This window comes from Mesoplodon densirostris, chromosome 13 (genome assembly GCF_025265405.1).
Source record: "Mesoplodon densirostris isolate mMesDen1 chromosome 13, mMesDen1 primary haplotype, whole genome shotgun sequence".
Taxonomy (NCBI): Eukaryota; Metazoa; Chordata; class Mammalia; order Artiodactyla; family Ziphiidae; genus Mesoplodon; species Mesoplodon densirostris.
This window is the reverse complement of record NC_082673.1, coordinates 89,943,840-89,964,586: the sequence shown is the minus strand read 5'-3', so window position 1 is coordinate 89,964,586 and position 20,747 is coordinate 89,943,840. Positions and strand designations below refer to the sequence as shown.

At 45.8% G+C, this 20,747-nt stretch overlaps 2 protein-coding genes across 10 annotated transcripts in view; one reads left to right on the top strand and one right to left on the bottom strand.

Annotated features, from left to right (window-relative positions):
- Positions 1–12,564, top strand: part of AGO2 (argonaute RISC catalytic component 2) — a 108,989-nt gene extending 96,425 nt beyond the window's left edge. For 8 of the 9 annotated variants that reach the window (XM_060116157.1, XM_060116164.1, XM_060116156.1 and 5 more), the window contains one exon: positions 326–12,564. In XM_060116157.1, coding sequence (XP_059972140.1) covers positions 326–434 — 109 coding nt within the window. In that variant the 3' untranslated portion in view covers positions 435–12,564. The remainder of the gene's footprint in view (positions 1–325) is intronic. The other variant, XM_060116159.1, reaches the window with a different exon arrangement.
- A 4,289-nt stretch (positions 12,565–16,853) lies between these two features.
- On the bottom strand, positions 16,854–19,848 carry CHRAC1 (chromatin accessibility complex subunit 1). The gene is made up of 3 exons (XM_060116098.1): positions 19,605–19,848; positions 18,072–18,198; positions 16,854–17,490 (listed from the first exon to the last, which is right to left on the bottom strand). The coding sequence occupies exons 1-3, from the start codon at positions 19,749–19,751 to the stop codon at positions 17,363–17,365; spliced, it is 402 nt and encodes a 133-aa protein (XP_059972081.1). The 5' UTR covers positions 19,752–19,848; the 3' UTR covers positions 16,854–17,362.
- Between the last annotated feature and the right edge of the window lie 899 nt (positions 19,849–20,747).

Sequence of the window (20,747 nt, the reverse complement as noted above, 5' to 3'; positions counted from 1 at the left end):
GTTTCTGCAACAGGCTTTGGCAGCTGCTTTTCTGGAATGGGAAGCAGTGGGGTCCCAGTGGCTGGAGCCGAGCCCGACACAGACACCCAAAAGCTAGCATCTTCAGCGCCATTTGTTAGCTGCGTGGCTGCCTCCCCAGATGGCTGGTGCGTGGTCCTAACTTAGCTATCAGTGTGCTGCCTTGTGGTGCGTTAAAGGCTGCGCTCTCTCTCTCTCTCTCTCTCTCTCTCCTCTCTCCTCTCTCTCTCTCTCCTCTCTCTCTCTCTCTCTCTCTCTCTCTCTCTCTCTCTCTCTCTCTCTCTCTCTCTGTCCCCCATCCCCACAGTGCTGAAGGAAGCCATACCTCCGGGCAGAGTAACGGACGAGACCACCAGGCGTTGGCAAAGGCAGTCCAGGTCCATCAGGACACGCTGCGCACCATGTACTTTGCTTGACATGTTTTAGTGTTTACGATTGTGTACCGAGTTGGATTCACATGAGACCAGCTACACTCAGACCAACAAATGCCCAGCCCTTCCGTGACAGCCAGCATCGAACATGAAACGCCATTGATTTTAGTAGATTCTCCATTTTCCAGAATGCCTTCCGTCCCAGATTTCAAACTTGGATTTTGAACTGCAGACCTGTATGAGACCCCACTGTCGTAGGAAATATGGTTTGCCAAAATCTTATAAGCTGCTTATTAAAATAGAGTCCCATGTTTCCTAAAAATCTCCTAAAACCAGTCTATGAACTCAGGGCTTTAAAACATTTTTAATTTATTTGGTCGTTCAATTTACTTGTTTTTAACACATGATTCTATATGAAATTGATGGGCTCAAACTAGCTGTGAACGTTCTGTGAGAGCGAAAGCGACGTAAAACACATGGTGGTTTTAAAGCCTTGAACATTCTGATGCTGTCAGTAAAGTTTATGTCAGAGTGACACCCGTGTGCTCCTGACCTGGCTCCCACCAGCTGTCCGGGATCCGAGGGCAGGGGCCAGGCGAGGCGCCCTGGTGTCTCTCGTCCTGCCACTGCCCGCCTTTCACTCAGCCCGAAGGAAGGAGGGGTGGCAGGAGGTGGGCCGTGTGTGTTTACAACATTTATAGGTCCAGAGGGATTGGCAGACAAATGCCATTTTAATGAAAATTTATTTAAAAAAAGAAAAAAGACAATATGCCGACAGTCTAATCATCAGATTTGTCCTATAGGACTGTGACATTTATTTTCCAAAGTTTCTAAAGAATACGGGTCTGTGGTGATAAATACAGTACAATCCTTTTTCACTGTTATGTCTTTAATGTAAGAGAAAAATATATATATCTGGTTTGCAGTATTAATGTGATAGATAGATGCTGTTTTTCATTTTACTGACTACGGGGTGCTTCTTGTGATCTGTTTAGCATATCAAGAGTGTTTTGGAGCCTGGAGCCTGGACCACCCTTGTGGTTTCTCAGTGCTTAAGTACAGGAGTATGCAATTGACTCAGTGTGCCCGCGGCCCACCCCCTCGTGTAGACCGCGCAGCCTGGACCCTCAGGAGGACGGAGTGTGCTTCCAGCAGTCACTCCCCCTCCCCGCCTCGTCCCCGTGTGTCGCTCAGCCAATTAAGCACAAATGGAATGTATGTATCCTTCCACTCCTGGGAATGAGTCTGCGTATCAGCGTGCACTCCTCTCTGCGTGTTGTTTGTTAGACAAGCGTCATAGGATCTATGCACTGAAACACACAGAAGGCTCTCGGTGGTGGCGCTCTGCGGGATGCGAGGCCAGCGTTCCGCGAAGGAGCCCAGCCCTCGGGAGGATGGCTGATGGCGAAGCCAGCAGGAGAGGCAGACCCTTCTGCTGGGATTTGCGTTCTGGGCCCCGGACGTGGGTTTGCCAATCTAGAATCCACTGCACTAAGAATGATACCGTGGACAGCTCGCCAGGGGTGACAGCAGAGAGCTCCGTTTGTGCTAAGTGGGCGTTTTGTCCTTGTAGGCGGTTTTCTAAGAATCAAATCCACATTCAGTACAGAGATTCTAGGAAGGAGATGAACCTTTCCCTAGTGCTGCTTCGTGCTCTGTAGGTTTCCTCTGGCCCTGCTGATGGCCCTCCCATCCCGGCCTGACATTTACCTCTGGCGCTGTGGTGGAGTGAGGGTGCCAACCAGGGTGCCTCGTGCTGGGTTGGTGCCAGCCCGCCTCGGTCTTGTGTGAGGGCTCCGCGGGGGCGGGGAAGCGCTGTCATGGACACTCGGCCTGGATTTTGGCAGCAACGACAAAGGGGTGACTATCATTTGTGACAATATATACTCAAGAGTGGTGTGTGTGTGTGTGCGTGTGTGTGCGCGCGCGCGCGTGTGTGTGCATGTGGGTGTCTTATTAATGGCATTAGTCTCTTCTTGCTGTATCTTTTTTTTTTTTTTTTGGTCTTTTTAAATGACAAGCCTCTGCTCTAAAAATGTTGCAATTCCCTGTCATTTTATTAGCAAGTGGCACTTTCTCTTATTCAGAAGGATACCAGTACACTCTTGGCTTAAGTTACCGGGAGCATTCAAGCTAAGGAGGGAATCTTTTCACTAATACACTTTTAAAATCTGAACTTAGGGTAGTTTTCAGTCATTTTTGGGATCCTCTAGAACCGTGTGTCTCGAAGGTATGTTTCTACCACTTGCACCAGGATCGCGGTGGTCGGGGCGGTGGTCGGGGCGGTGGTCAGGGCACTGGCCGTAAAAACGCTGTGGCTCCTGTGCTTGCTGCGGCCTCTGGGGTGGCGGCTGGGCATCTGCGTTTTACACCATCAGCTGGGGGTCCAGGGCTGCCTGGGGTCCGAGAACCTCTGATCTAGAGCCTTCTGGAGAGTGTGCTCCCTCAAGCACTGAGGGCCCGGCAGGGAGGGACTCCCCAGCAATGCAGGGAAACGTTTTCTAAGCAAATACACTGGGCAGGATCACAGGCTGGCAGAAAATGAGACCTGAATTTTTAAAAAATCGTTTTGAAGGAAAAGTTCTCTTTCGGGAGGGCCAAAGTACTTTGAGAAAGGTACTTGTTACAGCCCTGTGCTTGTTTTATAAAACTTTTACTACTTAAAAGCATTCATAAACCAAACGTCTCCAGCTGGGTTAGCGGCATACCTTTGTACATGTCTGATGGTTCAGAATTCAAATGGCTGTCGTTACAATTTCTCAGGTAAAGAACTGTTTTCCCAAATTTCTACCCATCCCCCCCCATTATTAGGATAAATTTTGAGACAGCGTAAAACCTCAAGGTGCAGTAGAATAAGCCCAAGCCCTGTTCACGTGGAAGCCAAGAGGGGTCCTGCCCGTTCTGTGTGGGTCACGCCTGCCCAGGGCAACCTCGTGGCCGCCCGAGAGGGGCTCCGGGCACCTCCGGCCTCTGCCTGCATTTGACAGGTTTCCTGAGGCCTGTGCGGGGCTGTGCAAATTGCAGAGGTGTCCACTCGCCGGCTTTGCCCGACCCCACTAAGTAAGGTGTGCCTTGCTTTAAGCAAACTGAATGTGAAAATTATGAAGTAGAAATCTGAATTCATTTCAAAGAAAAACTGGGATTTATCTCTTCAGAAGAGGTCTCCCAATTAGATCGTTATCCTGGTACTCTTCCTAGTATATTTTAAAATATTCACCGTAAGAAGAGTTAACATATTCCCACCCCTTCACCACTTCCTATTACGTTCGACAAGCTCTCACCCTAATAGCTAAGTGATGAAAGAAACCCGGGGGAGCTGCTTCAAGTCGCCGTTTTGTAGGAGAGCCCTTTGGCCCTGCTGAGATCCCATCCTGCTGTTTGTGTACTTATTATAATAAGCTCAGATGTTCCTAGTTCAGATAAATGTTGTAAAACTGGGCATACCTATACTTTTAGAAAGGGGTTGTTTTATTTTGGTTTTGGTTTTCTGTTTTGAGAAGACTTCACATATACACTTGATACTACATTTTAGGGTCTGCTTTTTCTTTTCAAGATTGTGTTGCTTTTTGGTAGTGTTCTCACACTCCCGTGCATGAATGTTTGCACTCTAGAACCACGAGCGATCCCTGGCCACTGCGCTGGCTTCCCCAGGAGGGACTTGTTGGAAGTGGAGTGATTTCCGCGCTGTGTGAGTTTGGCCGTAAGCAGTGCTGTTGTGATGTTTACCCCAGCGTGTGCTCATTAGAAGAGACAGTTTAAGTTCAATTCCTACAGCAGGGTTGTGGGCGGGTGGGTATCGATGTTATATTGTATGTTATTTTTATTGTTGTTAAATGCAAATGTTGCTATTTATTTTTTCCTTTCTGCTCTGGTTTGATTTGGCTGATATGGATATTCCAGTGCATGTGGTACCTGATGAATATGATAGAAATGATTTTCCCCAACTTTTATAAATTACCTAATGTTTACCTTCAAGTTTGCTGGATGATTTATTTTTGAAAGCCACAAATGTAATTTTTCTGGATGAATTGCTTTTCTTATATATGCAGCAATGTAATTTAACATTGATCTGCAGAGTGACTTAAATTTTATTTTTACAAGGCAGTTTTTCAGTCAGATTATATATTTGATACAATATGTTAAGGGTAGACCAGCCAAGCGTTGTGCAGTTGGGACACCAGACTGTCTCGAGGAGGCCTCTGGAGGCTGGGACGGCTTCTCTTGGTTGCTTGGCATCATGGAAGCACTAGGCTGTTTCATGGAGCCACCCGTCAGGATCTGGATGGAGTCCTTGAGTGGGACTTTGATCTGTTGGGCAGTTCAAAGGATTTTTCATGGGCATTTTCCTACACCTAAGGCAGTTCCATTAGGAGGAGCTTTAGAAGTTGACATAATCCAGACAGTGGACAATCCCAGTGGCCCAGACAAGCCATAGAAATTTCCCTGTGACCTCTCTTTAACTCATCTCTCACGCTCATGAGAAAAGGAATGTACAGTGAATAGAAACTTCCTCAGTGTTCATACGCCTCACTTTCAGAATGCAAATACTTTGTATTTTAAGCCCTCCCCCAAAGTAACCAAGAATATTCTCTCTAGCTGCCGTGCCAGCAGTTTCGGCTGCTGTGACGTTTCTCAGTGTAGACACAGTGCACGTGTGACTTTGTAATAGGGCTGTCCGTGTTACACACACATGCTGACTTTTTTTGTAAGGAAAATTTTCAACTCGAAATAATTGCACTGATTTTTTGACAGCTTCCTTTTTATTATGTCCAACTTTGCATCTGCTGTACTTGTTTGAAATGACTGTAAATAGATTTAGGATAGCAGAAATGATGTAATACAATGCGTTGCTTTGTTTTCGTGATCCTGCCACGTTTTTCAGTGTTACGTGTTAGAGCCGTGTGGGCTGGCCGCTGCACTTCCCCCTCTACAGCCACGTGTACGTGTGTGTGTTGACCATTCATGAAGGACAGATGAGCCTCGTTGCTGTCTTTTTCTGGAAGGAAGTTTGCAGTGTATTGGAAGAGTGTGCTCTCTCCTTGCGGTCTGAGATTTAATTCTAAGAGGATTAATTGTAAATCCTTTGAATACTTCTGGTCTGTTTAATTCCTCGTTATTTGCCATGACTCCCTCCAGCATTTGACAGCTTGGATAGGAAGCATCTGAACGGCCAATGTTACTAGAGAGTCAGGGCCTCCCTTGCTTCTCTTTGGTCACCCGTCATTTTAAAGCCATGAGGTCGCTGTCATGTCAGAACCGTCATTTGTGGCTCAACCCATAGATGCCAGGCAGACCTGAAACGCAGTGCTGTTCCTCTAGGCCTCATGATTTGGCCAGATGAGAAGTACGTGCTCCAGTCCACAGTGTGTAATGCGGTTTGTGATCAGGTTACACAGTATCAGACACACAAAGGAGCTTTTAAACCCAAACCAGTCATCTGAGTGTGTGTTCATGTCACGTTGATGCCATCTCGGTGCCCTCACTTAGTGCTTTTTTGGATGTTTTGCCATTTTATCGTCTAAAGTGAATGTATTGGCTTAGCCATATCACTACAGAAGGTGGTTTCTAATACCTTTTAGTTTAAAAATAAATAAATAAATGCAGATAAAGGCTACCTCTGAATTCTCAATAGATTCATGTTTGCTTTTAAGTGTAGCTGTCCACACTGAAAATAGCCAAAATGTTGCCTGAATCAACTGAATTGTGAACATCTCTCTGTTCAGTTCTGGCTTGAAAATTTGTGTGCCATACTGTGACCCACGGGCAGTCCCCTCCTCCCTCTCTGGGTGTCCAGGGTGGACCAGGGACTCCTCAGGGCTGCCCGGCTCCGAGATGTTAGGACTCTCAGTGGCCAGCAGGAAGGAAACGCAAGGGCCTTTCTGCACCGTCCTCAGGTGCAGGGCCGTGTGTGGTGGGACCTGGAAGCGATCCACTGTCCTGGCTTTTCACTTTCCTATTTGACATAAGAAAGCACTTTTTTTTTTCTGATTTACTTATGAATGGGTTGAAAGTGTCTCCTTCTACTCTCTTCTCCCTTTTTGTACACTCTGTAAAATCACAAAGGTGCTTAAACACCGACTCTTGTGCAAATAGTACTTCAGTAGCTGCATGGTTTCAAAATGCAGTGCAGATGTCATTGACCTTTGACTTGGGAACCTTGAATTACTAATCACTCTATACTTTAAAGTGAGCTAAGGTTTGAAAGCAAAATGTTCTGTTCAAATCCAAGGCCCTTTGCTTGAAAGGAGCACAGGGTCCAGGGCGGCAGCGTCTTGAAGTCGGGGTTCCTGCTGCTGGCGCCCTGGACCAGGATGCCGGCCTCTGCGGGAAGGCTGGCCTGGGAGAGCTCGGCATCACGTGTCATGAACCACTTGGCTGTCAGAAATCTCATCTGCCCACACGCTGCTGTGGGTTGGTCAGTGTCGCCCCCCTGCTCCTTCGCGTCTTTTCTTTAGGTTCCTCGTGTTCTCTCGTCTTCAGAAGGTGAGCATTTGCTCCCGATCACTTGCGCTGGTTTGCTCCTGAGTTCTGGAGGGACAGTTGGGCGGTGTTGCAGTTGCAGGCATCTGGGTGTGAGGAGGCGGCTCCGCTCTCTTCTGGACGCTCATCAGACCTTGACTTTGGCCCAGAGAGGTTCCAGGTGCACCGTTACGAGGAAGTCCTTGCCTTCAACGCTGCATGCTGCGCTTTAATTCCGAAAGCGCCAAGTGTCCGTTGCAGTCTAAGAATGTGTAATTCTGCCGTCGTGCTGTCCTATAGACACAGACCACCCCGAGAAGCGTGGACACTGGGGAGTGTCCGCTACGTCTGCTGACCTGCTTCTGGGGCTGCTGGGCTCCACTGAAGTGGCCTCGTTTTCAGCTAGAAACCCATACAGGGCTTTTCAGGGGCGGCCGCGCAGTGGCCGGCTCCTTGCTTTAGTGATGTCAGCCGTCGACTCAGATCTCCCACCTGCTTTCTGCACTCATGTCCCCAGCGTCCCGACGTGGGCCTCCCCCGGCATCTTTGCGTTCATGAAAGATCATTAAAGATGAGGGAACTGAAGATTACTGGTGCTTTTGTTAACACTTTTCTGTCTTATTGGTTGATGTGAAAAATTCAGGTGTGTTAGATCTTTAAACGCCCTTGGTGGTGTGACTAAAGGCTTGGGTCCTCACCTCACCCCCCTTCTTTAGGCGGTTGGAGGAGGCTGAATGATCTCCTAGTTACAACTTCCTTGGCCTCAAGTAGTTCAGAGTTAAAGCTACAACACCAAATATTGACCCCCCCTCCCCCCCGAAGTGTCTCCAGGAGCTCGATGTTCAGGCCAATCTCATTCGGTACTTCTGGAATCTTCAAGGTCCTCAGAACCATGAGTTGATGCTAGGAATGTGCTCCCTCGCCGCCCACCACCACCGACCAGGCTGGGGGGTGCGATGCGGATGGGCTGCCCGGCCCCGCTGGACGGAACTGGGGGGCCCAGGGCTCCTCTGGACTCTGGAGATGCTGGGAACGATGCTGGGGGGTGGGAGAGGGCAGCCCCTCTGACCCAGGAGGCAGGCGGTGCCCAGGCCTCCCCTGGTCTCCAGAGGCCAGGGGTGCCAGACTGGAGACCCCAGTGTTCTGGAGACCCCGTCTCAGCCTCCGTGCCTTTCAAGTCCAGTCCTCAGTGTCCTTTCGAAACCACGGTGGGGCTGCGTTGTTGGGAAGGAAGCCTGGCCTGGCGCACGCTCATGGAAGCCGCGCCGCCCCTCGGCTCCTGGGCACTGGCTCCTGTGGGAAATCGCTGGGTTCTGGCCGCGTGGCTCCTCCCAGGCCCTGAGCACGTCTGTCCACAGGACCCCCCTCCTAGTCGGGTGCTGACCGTGACCACGGGCAAACCTGGGGGTTTTGTTCTCAAGGTCACTCAATGAGAATGTTGAGTGTAATGGAACTAGATTGTTTTCAAAAAGGAATTGGAATTGGAGTCGTGTCTTTGTAAAATGCGTGGGAAGTCCTCAGATGTCAGGTGCTATTTCAGTTGTTGGAGTGCCCCGCGTTGTTGTTGTTTTGTGACGTGCTGGGAAACTGCTTCCTTGGGAGTGGCGTCACCTGGAGCTGTGCACGTAGGACTCGGGTTTTTTTTTTTTTTTTTTTTCTTTTTGCGGTATGTGGGCCTCTCACTGTTGTGGCCTCTCCCGTTGCGGAGCACAGGCTCCGGATGCGCAGGCCCAGCGGCCATGGCTCACGGGCCCAGCCGCTCCGCGGCATATGGGATCCTCCCAGACCGGGGCACGAACCCGTATCCCCTGCATCGGCAGGCGGACTCTTAACCACTTGCGCCACCAGGGAGGCCCAGGACTCGGGTTTTGACATCTCGAAGATGCAGGTTTTAGCTCTGACTTTTCCAAGCCAGGTATTGAGTTGAGCAGTTCTCTTGGCCGACGGTCTAGTTAAAAGCCACCCTTCTCTGTCAGTGGATGGTTTTAAGCGGGGGAAATAACCCAATGTTACTTATTTTAAACTGTCTAGAAAAGCCTTCAAGGTGGCAGCTCTTGGCCCTTCCGTCTCCCCCTACCCTCTGTTCTGAAAGGCAGAGGCACCAGGCGCCGGGGCGGGGGGGGCTGCGGGTGGCTTTGGGGGCCGTGACACAGCGATGACGTGGGCTCCTCTTCAACGCCAAGTAGACACGCGACTAAAATCCTGGAAGTCCGTGGTTTAGCACTGAACTGAAATTCACCTCCTGAGTTTGATAGTGGATTTTACATGTAGTTGTTGAAGGTATAAATTCATGTTTTGTAACTGTAGCGGCAAGTGAGTTTTTACTTTTTAAAAAGTTTTAAGGGAATAATTGTAAGTTTCTGTGCAGCAAAGTGGCTAATTATTCATTAAATACAAGAATGTAGTGTCTAAATCCAGATTTTTTCTTACCTCTGGTACACTTCAGATTACTTACCTAATATGTATTGAGGGGTTTTAACCCTGAGTTTTATCGACTTTTCTAGTTTTATTTTATTTTTATAAAATAATTGAAAAAAACAAAAATGAATTCAAAAGTTCCATAGGTAGATCTTGCCCCTTCTTAATTTTCTCCCACAAAAAAAATTTTAAAAGACATTTTGAATCAAAATGTATTATGACCATTTAAAGTTTACTGTTTTCTAAGAAGCTGAGCAGCTAAAGGGCCTCGTTTCAGGTGGTACTGTGCGTACTGTCTGCGGACTCGTTTACCTGTGCGGTGGGTCTACGTGACGATGTCTTGTGCTTGCAATATAGAAACCGTGCAGTGCTGTTGTGTACATTGACAGTTCCTGTATAAACTAGTATTTATATACATTGGCCTCTCTGTATAACTTTTCATTTGCTTACATGAATTGTAAAATTAAATATAAAATTATAGTACCTGCTAAATACAAATCTGAGGCTTCCTGTCCTTGTCTTTAGTTTAATACCATTCTGTGTGTTTTGAGGATGTCCAATGCTTGCATGATGGTAGGTGGTAATGCCACTTTAAATTAAGCCTTAATCAGATGTTAAATTTGTAAGTTTCACAGTATGCAAAAATATTAGGCAGAATGAGTTTAAACTGTTCAGATCAAGATGCTATATCATAATTCAACAAGTCTTTTCTCCGGAGTTATAAAGGGAAACTTTCAGTGATACAGATCTGTCTCTCTGTCTCTCTGTCTCTCTCTCTCTCTCTCTCTCTCTCTCTCTCTCTCTCTCTCTGTGTTTCTGGTCTGGCTTGGCTGTTGCCATTGCTTGATGAAAATGGACCATTGTGCATTTCTGTGGCAGTCAGTCAAAAAGACCTGTTCTAAAAGTCTTGAGACTTTTTCAGGGTTATTTTTAAATGTTTGATTTTTTTTTTTCCCTCCAGTCTGAGATGTATTTATGGCTGATGAAGAGTATGATTTAGGCATAAATCTTCTTTGCAAACCTGCTCATGTTCTAAGCTTTCTTCAGGTAGTGCCACCTGTCATTGCTTCTGCATATGATTAAATGGATTTTTGTTTTTGTAAAAGCATCTTAAATTTAGACATAAAATGGAGGGGACCCAGCTTTCTTTACAATGTGGATCTACCTCAGTTAAACAGTTGGGTGCTATTTACTAAGTCTGTCAAATTAAATTGGAAAAAGTAACAAAACAGTGAAATATAACTCCACACAAAGCTTGAAATCATAATTTCTGTTTATTTAATAATATCTATTTATTTTGTGCCTTTTGTGTTGAATCCTAATGCATTGAAAAAAATCAGTATGAAGTTAAATATTTTATATTGTACATGGGGAGAAAAAGCCCAATTGGCCGTGGAATTTGATAGATCACCCCAGCCAACTAAACACTAACGTATACTGGAATCCCAACTGCCCTCTTGTGAAAAGAAACATAGAATTATGTCCAAGAGCAAATTTGACATTTTACAAGCAAATTCCAAACTCTTCTACGCATATATTTGTAGCTATCACTTCATTTTCTGTGCCAATGAAGGGGCGACCAAAAACAACTCACAAACACTCTTGTCATTGCTTTTTTACCACACGTGCCCTCCCGGCCTTCCTCTGGCGTATTTTATAAGTTTATTTCATAAGCAGCGAATGGACTATTGTTGATTTCATCTCTCCCACCCTCCTGGTGTGGGTGTTGGTGACCATCGACAGAGGAAGGGAGGGCCACTGGCCGTGGAGGGGGGGGAGGGGAGGGGTGCTGCCTACAGCAGCAGCCCCAGGGTTTTTGTAAGTTAGGAAAGCTTTCTGGCAGGTGAGAAAATCGGACAGATCGATGACTTTCCATGCTTTTATATTTGGCAGTTTACAAGTCTAGACTTTTCCTACTATGGCAATCTTTTTTAACTTAATTCTTTGGAGGTAAAACAATATTTTGGAGTCTTAAGAATTTGATTTTATACCAATAAGAAATAAAAATTAGGGATCTTTCCTGTAATATATAGTTTTACTATTTTAAAGAGATCTCTGAATTTTACAAGAAAACCAACATTCCTTAGTGGCATAACTCTGAAAGTTGATTTGGGAGGCTTTTCGCTTCAGGATCTCAAAAAAATTGGGATGATTCTAGTTAAATGTTTTTAATTTTTTAAATTCCATCAGGTCAATACTTAAGCTATATTTTGTAAAGAGTAAATCATCCTTTAGTATGCTGCATGTAAAGATCAGCGTTGTTGCACTTTCTCAATAATAATAAATGCCCTACAATTGGCTCACCAGTAAGCATTTTGTTTTTTACCTAACAAGAGTACTTTGGGGCAGGTGATTAAATTTATATAGGTACCTCAAGAAAAAGAACCTGAATATGCTGCATTTTGTTTCTTTAGCTTTTATACGTAGCATTTTGTTCTGCTCTTATGATTTTGTTTAGATATATGCTTTTTGGACCCCAGTAGACTGTTAAAAGAGATTTTAAAGTTACTCTTGTAGGGATACAGTATCTTTTTTTTTTTTTTTTTTTTTTTTTGTGTACTGCAATATCTGGTTCAAAGGTTGCCCACCAGGAGATTAATACTTTACCCAAATACACCTGAGAAAAAGGATACCATGTTTATAAGCAGACAATAATGTTCCCAATCCTTTCTGTTCATGCTGCTTTCTTAATTCTTTTCTCCATATCATCAAGAGGTTGGACGACTTATTTCTAAGGTCAGACTTAAACGTCATAGCATCTTAATGTTTTCAACACAGACCTCACGAAATCGCCATTGAGTAAGTAGCATGATCCTAAAGGTATTGCTGGCACTAGGCAGCCGGATCCATCTGGGCTCTGAAGAGCCGGTCTTCACACTTCTCTATTCCCCAGCACTCACCCCAAACTGAACAGACGGGGAGTGGTCTTGATTGACAAAGATTAAACTGGTGAAGAAAGCTCAAGGCTGAGACACTGAGCATCTATTGTCGTGTTTAAGCTTAGCTGGGTCCTTTAGAGTTTGTTTTACAGCTTACTAGGTTAAGTAGTTTGCACTATTTTTGCAATAAATTCATGGAAAACCTAACAGTTACTTGTTTTGTTTCTTACTGTGTGTATATAAACTAATACTAAAAAGTTTGGCATAGTGTTTTTTTCACCTCCTTACATAACCCTTAACATGCACAGAATGCTGTAAATCGGATACAATATGATGTGAATGATATTTTATAAGGTTATTTTGTATGGTGTCAATTTTGTTTTGCCTCATAGTATGTCAGCAAAAAACAAAATAAAATTCCTCGTATTTACAGCTGCCTCGCCCAAAGATCTTCTGTTTCCTCACATATTTATTTGGGGACTTCCTTCCATGTGGGTTAAGATTCCAGGCTTCTGAGGTGGAAGCACACCTTTGGTGATAGAAGTCTAGAGCCTTATTCCATGTTGGGCCCCTGAGAATTTGGGGTCTGGGGATAAAAGCATCAGGAATGAATTGAAGAACAAGTGTGGTACCTAGGATGAGCTAGGTGCTCCTACTCTAGCAGCCACGAGAAAAGAAGAAGAAAAAAGCCATTCAGCTAAACCCCAATCAAGTGCAAAGCCCTGAGCTCCATGTTGTGTGGGAATCAAAGCTGACCGTATCTGGGGTTCTGGGCCTGGTGACCTCCCTCTGGGTGGTGGTTGACTTCTGTCTGTACTGAAAGAATATGTGGTGTTGGGAAAGGAAAGGAGGGTTGGGTTAAGAAAACCAAAAAAGTAGCTGAAAATCCCTAGGATGCACATTGTTGCTAAAGCAGGCCAAAGTTTTCGGTTTTTTTTGTTGTTGTTGTTTTGAAACAGCCAAAGCTATTTTCTGATTTTTACGGAAAATGTTTTTAAGAAAAGAATAGGGCTTCCCTGGTGGCGCAGTGGTTAAGAATCCGCCTGCCAATGCAGGGGACACAGGTTCAAGCCCTGGTTCGGGAAGATCCCACATGCTGCGGAGCAACCAAGCCCGTGCACCACAACTACTGAGCCTGCACTCTAGAGCCCGCGAGCCACAACTACTGAGCCTGCGTGCCACAGCTACCGAAGCCCGCGCGCCTAGAGCCCGTGCTCTGCTACGAGACGCCACCACAATGAGAAGCACGTGCACCACAACGAAGAGTAGCCCCTGCTCACCCCAACTAGAGGAAGCCCGCGCGCAGCAACAAAGACCCAACGCAGCCAAAAATAAATAAATAAAATAGAGGATAATGTGTTCATTATAGAAAAATGTAAAAATTCAGATAAACATAAAGATAGAAACTGTAAATTATCTGTAATCACAACACTGAGAGGCAGTTACTCTTAGCACTCTGATGTATTCTGTTCCAGGCTTTTTTTTTCCCCTAATAAAATGAAGATGTAGTTCTCTCTTTTTTTCTTTTCCCCTTAATGTATACAGGACCTAGTACTTCTTACTTCCTCTTGGTATCCAAAACCACAAAGCATCTTGGTGCCCACAGGCCCTGGGACATGCTAGCTTAAACGGAAAGAATACACACAAACTGCTGAGAGACCTACAGTATCCTTACTTAATAAATATGGCCTTACTTTGTTACATTCCTGTTATCTCACTATCATTCAATGGATGGCCAGAAGCAGTCATGATCTGACTGTGAAAACCTAAGTGTAAAAACAGCATACGATGATGTGACGTTATGTGAATTAGGAAAAGACTTCACAAAAGAAAACAGCTCCTTGATCAGAGGATGTACAAGGGATCTTTATGCTCCACAGAGGACAAGGAGCCCATCTCGGCAGGAATGGAAGGTTAATGTAGGAAAACAGTAGGATACAAAGCAGAGTAAGATCAGTGTCCAGGGCCTCGATTGCCAAGTTAAGAATTGACCCCATGGACAGTGCAGAGAAAACCACAGTTTTTTCAGCTCCAGTGAAGAGTGTAGTCTGGGATTTGAATCCTAGTTCCACCACTTCCTAGGTCTGCCTTGGACTAGTTCCTTAACCTGAGCTTTCATTCTCTTCTTTGTAAAATATGGATACTTTGCAAGTTGTGAAGATTAGATGAAAGTGCACAATGCACACAGAAGAGGCTCAGCCCCTAATGGCTACTCCAATATCAGCTGTTTTTGACGCTTCTTACCAGGAAAAAAAGATTAATCTTCATAAAATTGTTTTGATAATCTGATAGCAGCATGCAAGATGGGAAGAGGAAAGAGGCTGTAAAGATGGTGAGGAAACCAGTTAGGAAGCTACTGTACTAGACTAGCATGTGGTTTAAGGAGGAACTGAGAAGGATGCAAGCTCCCTACATAACTGGATCTGAAGGGCTTATGACAGGTTAAGGATGTTTCAGCTGGTTACACACAAAAAACATTTTTCCTGGGCATTTCTTAAACAGCATCACATTACTATAGGCAGAGGTACTGAAGGCAATGCGGCATTTGAAAGATACTGACACAGGAGATCTTTGTGACTCTGGGTTTGGTGACAAGTTTTTATATACAACAAGAAAAGCATGATCCCCAAAGGAAAAAAGTGATAAAATGGACTTCCTCAAAATTAAGAATTTCTCAAAAAAATAATTTCTGTTCTTTGAACAATGCTGTTAAGAGATGAAAAGACAAGCCACAGGCAGGTAGAAAATATGTGCAAATCACAAAATCTAGCAAAGGACTTGTATTCAGAACATAAAAAATTCTGAAACCCCAACAAAAAGAAAATAACCCAGTAAAAAGATGAGCAAAAGATTTGGACAGTTCAAATAAAATATATAGACAGTAAACAAGCAAATGAAAAGATGTTCAACATTATTTGTCATTAGAAAAATGCAAATTAAAACCAACACCCACTAAAATGGCTAAAATTAAAGCAAAAAAACCTGATACCAAGTTTTGCAGAGGATGCAGAGCAGCTGAAGCTCTGGTTCACTGCTGGTGGGAATGCAAAATAGTACAGACACTTTAGAACACAGTTTGGTGGTTTCTGGTAAAATGAAATATGCAATTCCACTGAAGTGAAATGAAGTCGTATGGTCACACAAAACCTGTACCAAAGGCTTATAGAGCTTTATCTGTAATCATCAAAAACGGAAACAAGAAAAATTTTTGAGATTTTTAAAAGGAAAGAGAAAAAGAAAAAACAGGAAACAACCCAAATTGGGAATTATCCATTCACCTGTGGAATGGATAAACAAATGGTATATCCATACAAAGGAATGCTACTCAGCAATAAAAAAGAACAGACTGCTGATACCTGCAACAACATGGATGAATCTCAAATGCACTATGCTAAATATAAAAAAGATTCAAAGGCTACTACTATGTGATTCCACTTACATGACGCTTTGGAAAGATGGGTAGGCAAACCGTGGTCTGTGGGTCAAATGTGGCCTGCTGTGTTTCTGTATGGCCTATAAGCTAACAATGGCTTTTACATTCTGAAACGGTTGAAAAAAAGGCAAAAGATTTCATGACACATGAAAATTATTTAAAATTTAAATTTCAGTGTCCAGAAATAAAGTTTTTTTGAGGTACAGCCACGCTCATTCCTGTATGTGTTGACTGTGGCTGCTTTTGAACTACAACAGCAGAGTTGACTAGTTGTGACAGAGATTATGTAGCCCATAAAACTTCAAATATTTTCCACATGGCCCTTTCCAGAAAAAGTCTGCTGACTCCTCCTCCGGGGGCAGAGAATAGCTAGATCGGTGGCTGCCAAGGTAAAGGGTAGGAAGGAGTCTGACCACGAGGGAATTGGGGGCAGGCGACAGAACGGTTTTATCTTAACTGTGGTGGTGGTTACACGACTCTGCGTCTGTCAGAACTCAGAACTGTACACCAAAAAGTGGACTTTAACATAGTTTAAAATAAATTTTAAAAACAAGAGGGACAGAAAACATCAGTGAGTGGTTGCCTGGGGATAAGGGAAGGAACTAACTCCAAGGGTATACAGATGAATATTTGGGGTGATGGAACTATTCTATATATTGATTGCTTACACAACCAACAGAATGGACATTAAAGGGTGATTTTACTGGATGAAAATTCGAACTCAATTGGAAAAAAAAAAAGGCAAAAGCCAAAATTTACCCTATGTGAAAAAAAATAGGGCTTATGGTTTTCTCTTGTGGACAGTAAAAACAATTACTATGGGTGTAAAGAAAGGAACAGTAAAATGAGAGTGATCTTCAGTATACAAAATGCTTCATAATTTTTTAAGAAAAACGTGCTTATGCAGAGGTAATATTTCTTACTGTATTTGATCTAATGATTTGACTTGAAATTTTTCTCCAGGAATAAAAGTATTAGAAAGTGCTCATTTTTGGACCTCCCCGGTGGTCCAGTGGTTAAGACTCTGCGCTTCCACTGCAGGGAGCGCGGGTTCGATCCCTGGTCGGGGAGCTAAGATCCCACATGCCTCACGGCGCCGCCAATAAAAAGGAAAAATAAAAAGAAGAAAGTACTCATTTTTAAATTTCACAAATGTTTCCAGATAATAAGCAGGGCATTAGAATAATAGAGGGTTCTAAAACTAGTTCCATAAAACATTTCACTATAAAAATATATAAACAGCTTTTAAAAAAAAATTTATTTCTTTACAGTTAAAAAAAAAATTCAGTATTTGGACATACACAAAGCCAGAAATTTTCTTCAAATACGAAAATTCAAATGTAACATACTACCCAGAGACTACACATTTAGCTAAAACAGGATCTAGCTGTTCACAAGAACGCATTTCAAAATATACATATGTGAATTTACACACTGATATTTAGAAGTTCTTCAAAATCTATCTGTAAACTAGAAAGTTAAGCAAAGTTGTCTTTGCCTCTATAGCTTACAGCTGCAGACCGGCTGTGGCTCACGGTACGCAGCCCTTTCTTGGTCCTCTCCCACTCCAGCTGCAGTGTGGGCCTGGGGAAGAGAAGCTGCTGTCTGGGTTCCTTTCCTTTTGGCTATTTATGGCAGAGGTACATTATGCTTGGTCTCAGCCAGGAAAGAACATAATATACGTGAAGTCTCTGAAGAGTGAACAGACTAATGCCTGCTCCAGAGCAAAGGTGCTGATCCATGAGGGTCCTCACCAGGCTGATCTCTAAAGCACTTTTTTTGGTTTAGGATTCCGCTTCATCGTCATCACTCTCATCGTTGTTGTCATCCTCCTCCTCCTCCTCCTCTTCTTCCCTCTTCTCTTTAAGTGCTTTCAGATATTTACTAGCTAAAATCTTCTTTGGTAATATATCTTAAAAACATAAAGCTAACGTCAGCAATGCAAATTTCAAACGTGCTAGTTCCTGCTCTGACCTCTGAAACAGGTTCCAAGACAAGTCAAAATTCAGACTACATAGCAGGAAACCAGCACTGCCTCTGGACGAAGGCTCAACACCTGTATCTATTCCAGTGCCTGCAAACCACACTCTGCTCTGTCCTGGCACCCACTAGGAGCGGCCCTGCCGGACCCACCTGACACAGCGGCTGGCCCCAAGGGTCACCGGACGCTCTTTTTTAGCTGTGGTGCACACAGCCTGTTCCACAGCAACAACTACGGGTTTCTGCTTCCCCAGCCAAGTAAGGACGAGTCTGAGGGGGTGGGCTGCCCAGCTCCCACATCCCCCCAGACAGCCCCGTGCAGGTGCCAACTTAATTCCTACTCTAGGTGAGCTGCATTACAAACATGCTCCACTAAACAAAACTAAAACTCTCGCCCCAAGCCAGGTAAACTCTGACACCTGGAGAAAGCAGCAAAATGTCATTTTCAGTGAAAGCAGAAAAAGAGCAGGGAAAAAGCTGTTTTTTAACCAGAATGTTTCAAAGGCTAAGTACCTGCAAGAAACTGAAACGTTTCCGATTCCTCTGCGGTATCTGATAAATCACTGTAAGTGAGTGCTTTCTTTTCTTTTCCACTGCCATGTCTGTAGGAATAGGTGGCGAGATATTGAACAAAGAGTTCCTGAAAGAAAATGAGAAAGTTAAGATGAAAGGTGTGCTTTGAAAATTTACCACAGACCTTACTTTTTAATTACATTAAGCTTAGATGATTTCAGATTATCTTGGTTCATCGAATTGCAGAAAATCACTGGAGAAAGGAGACATACGAGGTCGGAAAGAAAGCAAGGCTGAATTAAAATTGGCAGGGCAGCAGGAATTTCCCGGAAGTTTATTTTAGATTTCTAACTTACGAAACATATTTAAAAGCCATACAACAAGGAATCGTGTTTGTTTAATGCCCAATCGCTACAGTTAGAAAGGGGGGCAAGAGACCATCCAAAAATTCTATGCTAGGAACAGACTTTTAGTCTTGTATTTGACTACACTGTGTCTAAGGTGGTCCGCCTACAACTGTAACAGTCACTAGCTTGAAGGTAAAAAATGGTCAGCTTGCCATTCTGCCCGGACACCTTTCCGAGGGCAGCCCATCTGAGCTGAGCCCCTCTGTTTTACTATAATTCCATCTAAGTTAGTCAAGAAGGTATTAAAGAAGTGCCTGCAAATCTCTTAATTCCTTAAGACCTAAAGAACGAAACTGTACAGCTATCCCCAGACCATGTGATTCCCCGCCTCCCTTAGCTCTGACCAACGCACCGCACCGGACGCCGTCTACCGAACTAGCCAGCCTGGGAAACAGACTCGAAGGGAAGTTAAAGCAAGTGAGGGAGACTCTGCAGCAGAAACCTGGCCCAGGGTAAGAACAGGAAGGTCTGGCCTACCTAGACCAAATTAAGAGACAAAATCATCTATCTGGACCTAGGAGGGGGCTAAAACTGAGGCCCCCGAAATTACTTCAATTCTGGCCCAGGAGACTGGGAGAGGGTGAGCGAGCGGCTGGGCCGGGCCGTACCTCCTGAGGGAGCCGCCGGCCCTCTCAATGAACAGTTTTGAGGAGCTGGGGCCCAAAGCCGCGAAACAGCCCGGAAGCGACAAAAGGAGAGGCTTTGGGGCCCGGAGTACGGTGACTGGAGGAGGAGGAGGAGGAGGAGGAGGCACCAAAGAAGGCCCGCGCGCCTCCAAGCCACCGCCCAGGCCAAACCCGCGCGAGGAAGGGCGGGAGCGGAGTGGGCGTGGCGACCAGCGCGCGAGGGAGGGCGGGAGCGGAGTGGGCGGGGAGACGGGCACGCGAGGGAGGGCAGGAGCGGAGTGGGCGGGGAGACGGGCGCGCGAGGCGCCGGATGGGCGGGGCGAAGAGCGCGCGCGGGAGCTGGGGCGCGCGCGGCGTGGGAGGGCAGTGAGGCGGCTCTCAAAAGGACGCGCGCGCGCACGCGAAGGGGACTGGGCAGCTCGGCGGGGCCCGGCGGGGTGCGATGGTTCCGGGTGGCCCCCACCGCCCCAAGCTCCTCCTCCCCGCGCTGCCCGCCTCACCGTGGCCTTGGCCGTGAGCACCAGCGCCTCCTGGTTGATGCTGGACACCTCAGGGGAGCTCTTCATGATGACCCGGATGCGGGACAGGGGCAGCGACACCAGCCGCTGCTCGCCGCACTTCTCCTTGCCCACGACCACGTCCGCCATCTCTGCGCCCCGCCCCCGCGGCGGCAGCCCCTAACCGCCGCGAGGTGGCCGGCCTACACGGTCGGTGCGGGAGCGGCGTCCCGCTGCCCCGTGGGAGTTGTAGTGTCGGGAGGCGCGGCCGCGGGACGGACTACAAGCCCCGTGATGCCGCGCGCCCCCGAGGCTGTGCAGACGGAGCGGAAGGGCGGCCAGCAGATACGGCGGGGAGGGGGTCGGGGGAGACCGTCGGTGGGGGTTCTACCTGTGTGATGCTGAGAAGTACCATGAAGGAAAACAAAGCAGTTTAAGAAGATAGAAACCGGGGCAGTAAAGGAGAAGGCTGGGCAGCGAAGAGAGAAAACAGCCCTGTTTATGAGAAAGCGCTTTGCCGGGGAAAGGAGCGACAGGCAAAGGCCTTTCAGGAAGCTCAAAATGACCACTGTGTGGACCAGGTGTGCTAGGCGAAGTCTGAGAGGTAGCCAGGGACTAGGTCCTGCTGGATTTTATTCTAAGAAAAATGGGAAGTATCAGAGGGATGATGGGCTGTGTCTTAAGTTTTCGAAAGATCCCTCTGGCTGCTGAGTGTGAATAGACCAGAGGGGAGTCGTGAGGATAGGGAGGTTGTAAGGGTGGAAGCAAAGAGATTGTAGAGTAGAAGGTGATTGCAGGTGATGAATTGGATACCAGTGTGGCTAAGGCGAAATGAGCTAGGAGAAGAATGTTGAGAAGTAGCCATGGGCCAGACCAGATAGGGCCTTGTACGTCATGGAATTCTTTCCCAGAGAGTTGGGAGGCCTGGGGAAGAGTAAGGTGGTCCCACTTAAGTTTTACAAGCAGTACTCAGGTTGCCGTGTGTAAATAGACCAGAGAGGGGTGAGAACGGAGGCGGGCAGAGAGTGCAGTTAGGAAGCTGTAACGGGGATGGAGGCGGACGGTGGGTTAGACTACAGTGGAGGTGGTAGAAGTAGGGTAGGATTGGGGATCTAATTTGTAGAGCCAACGGTTGTCGACGAAAAT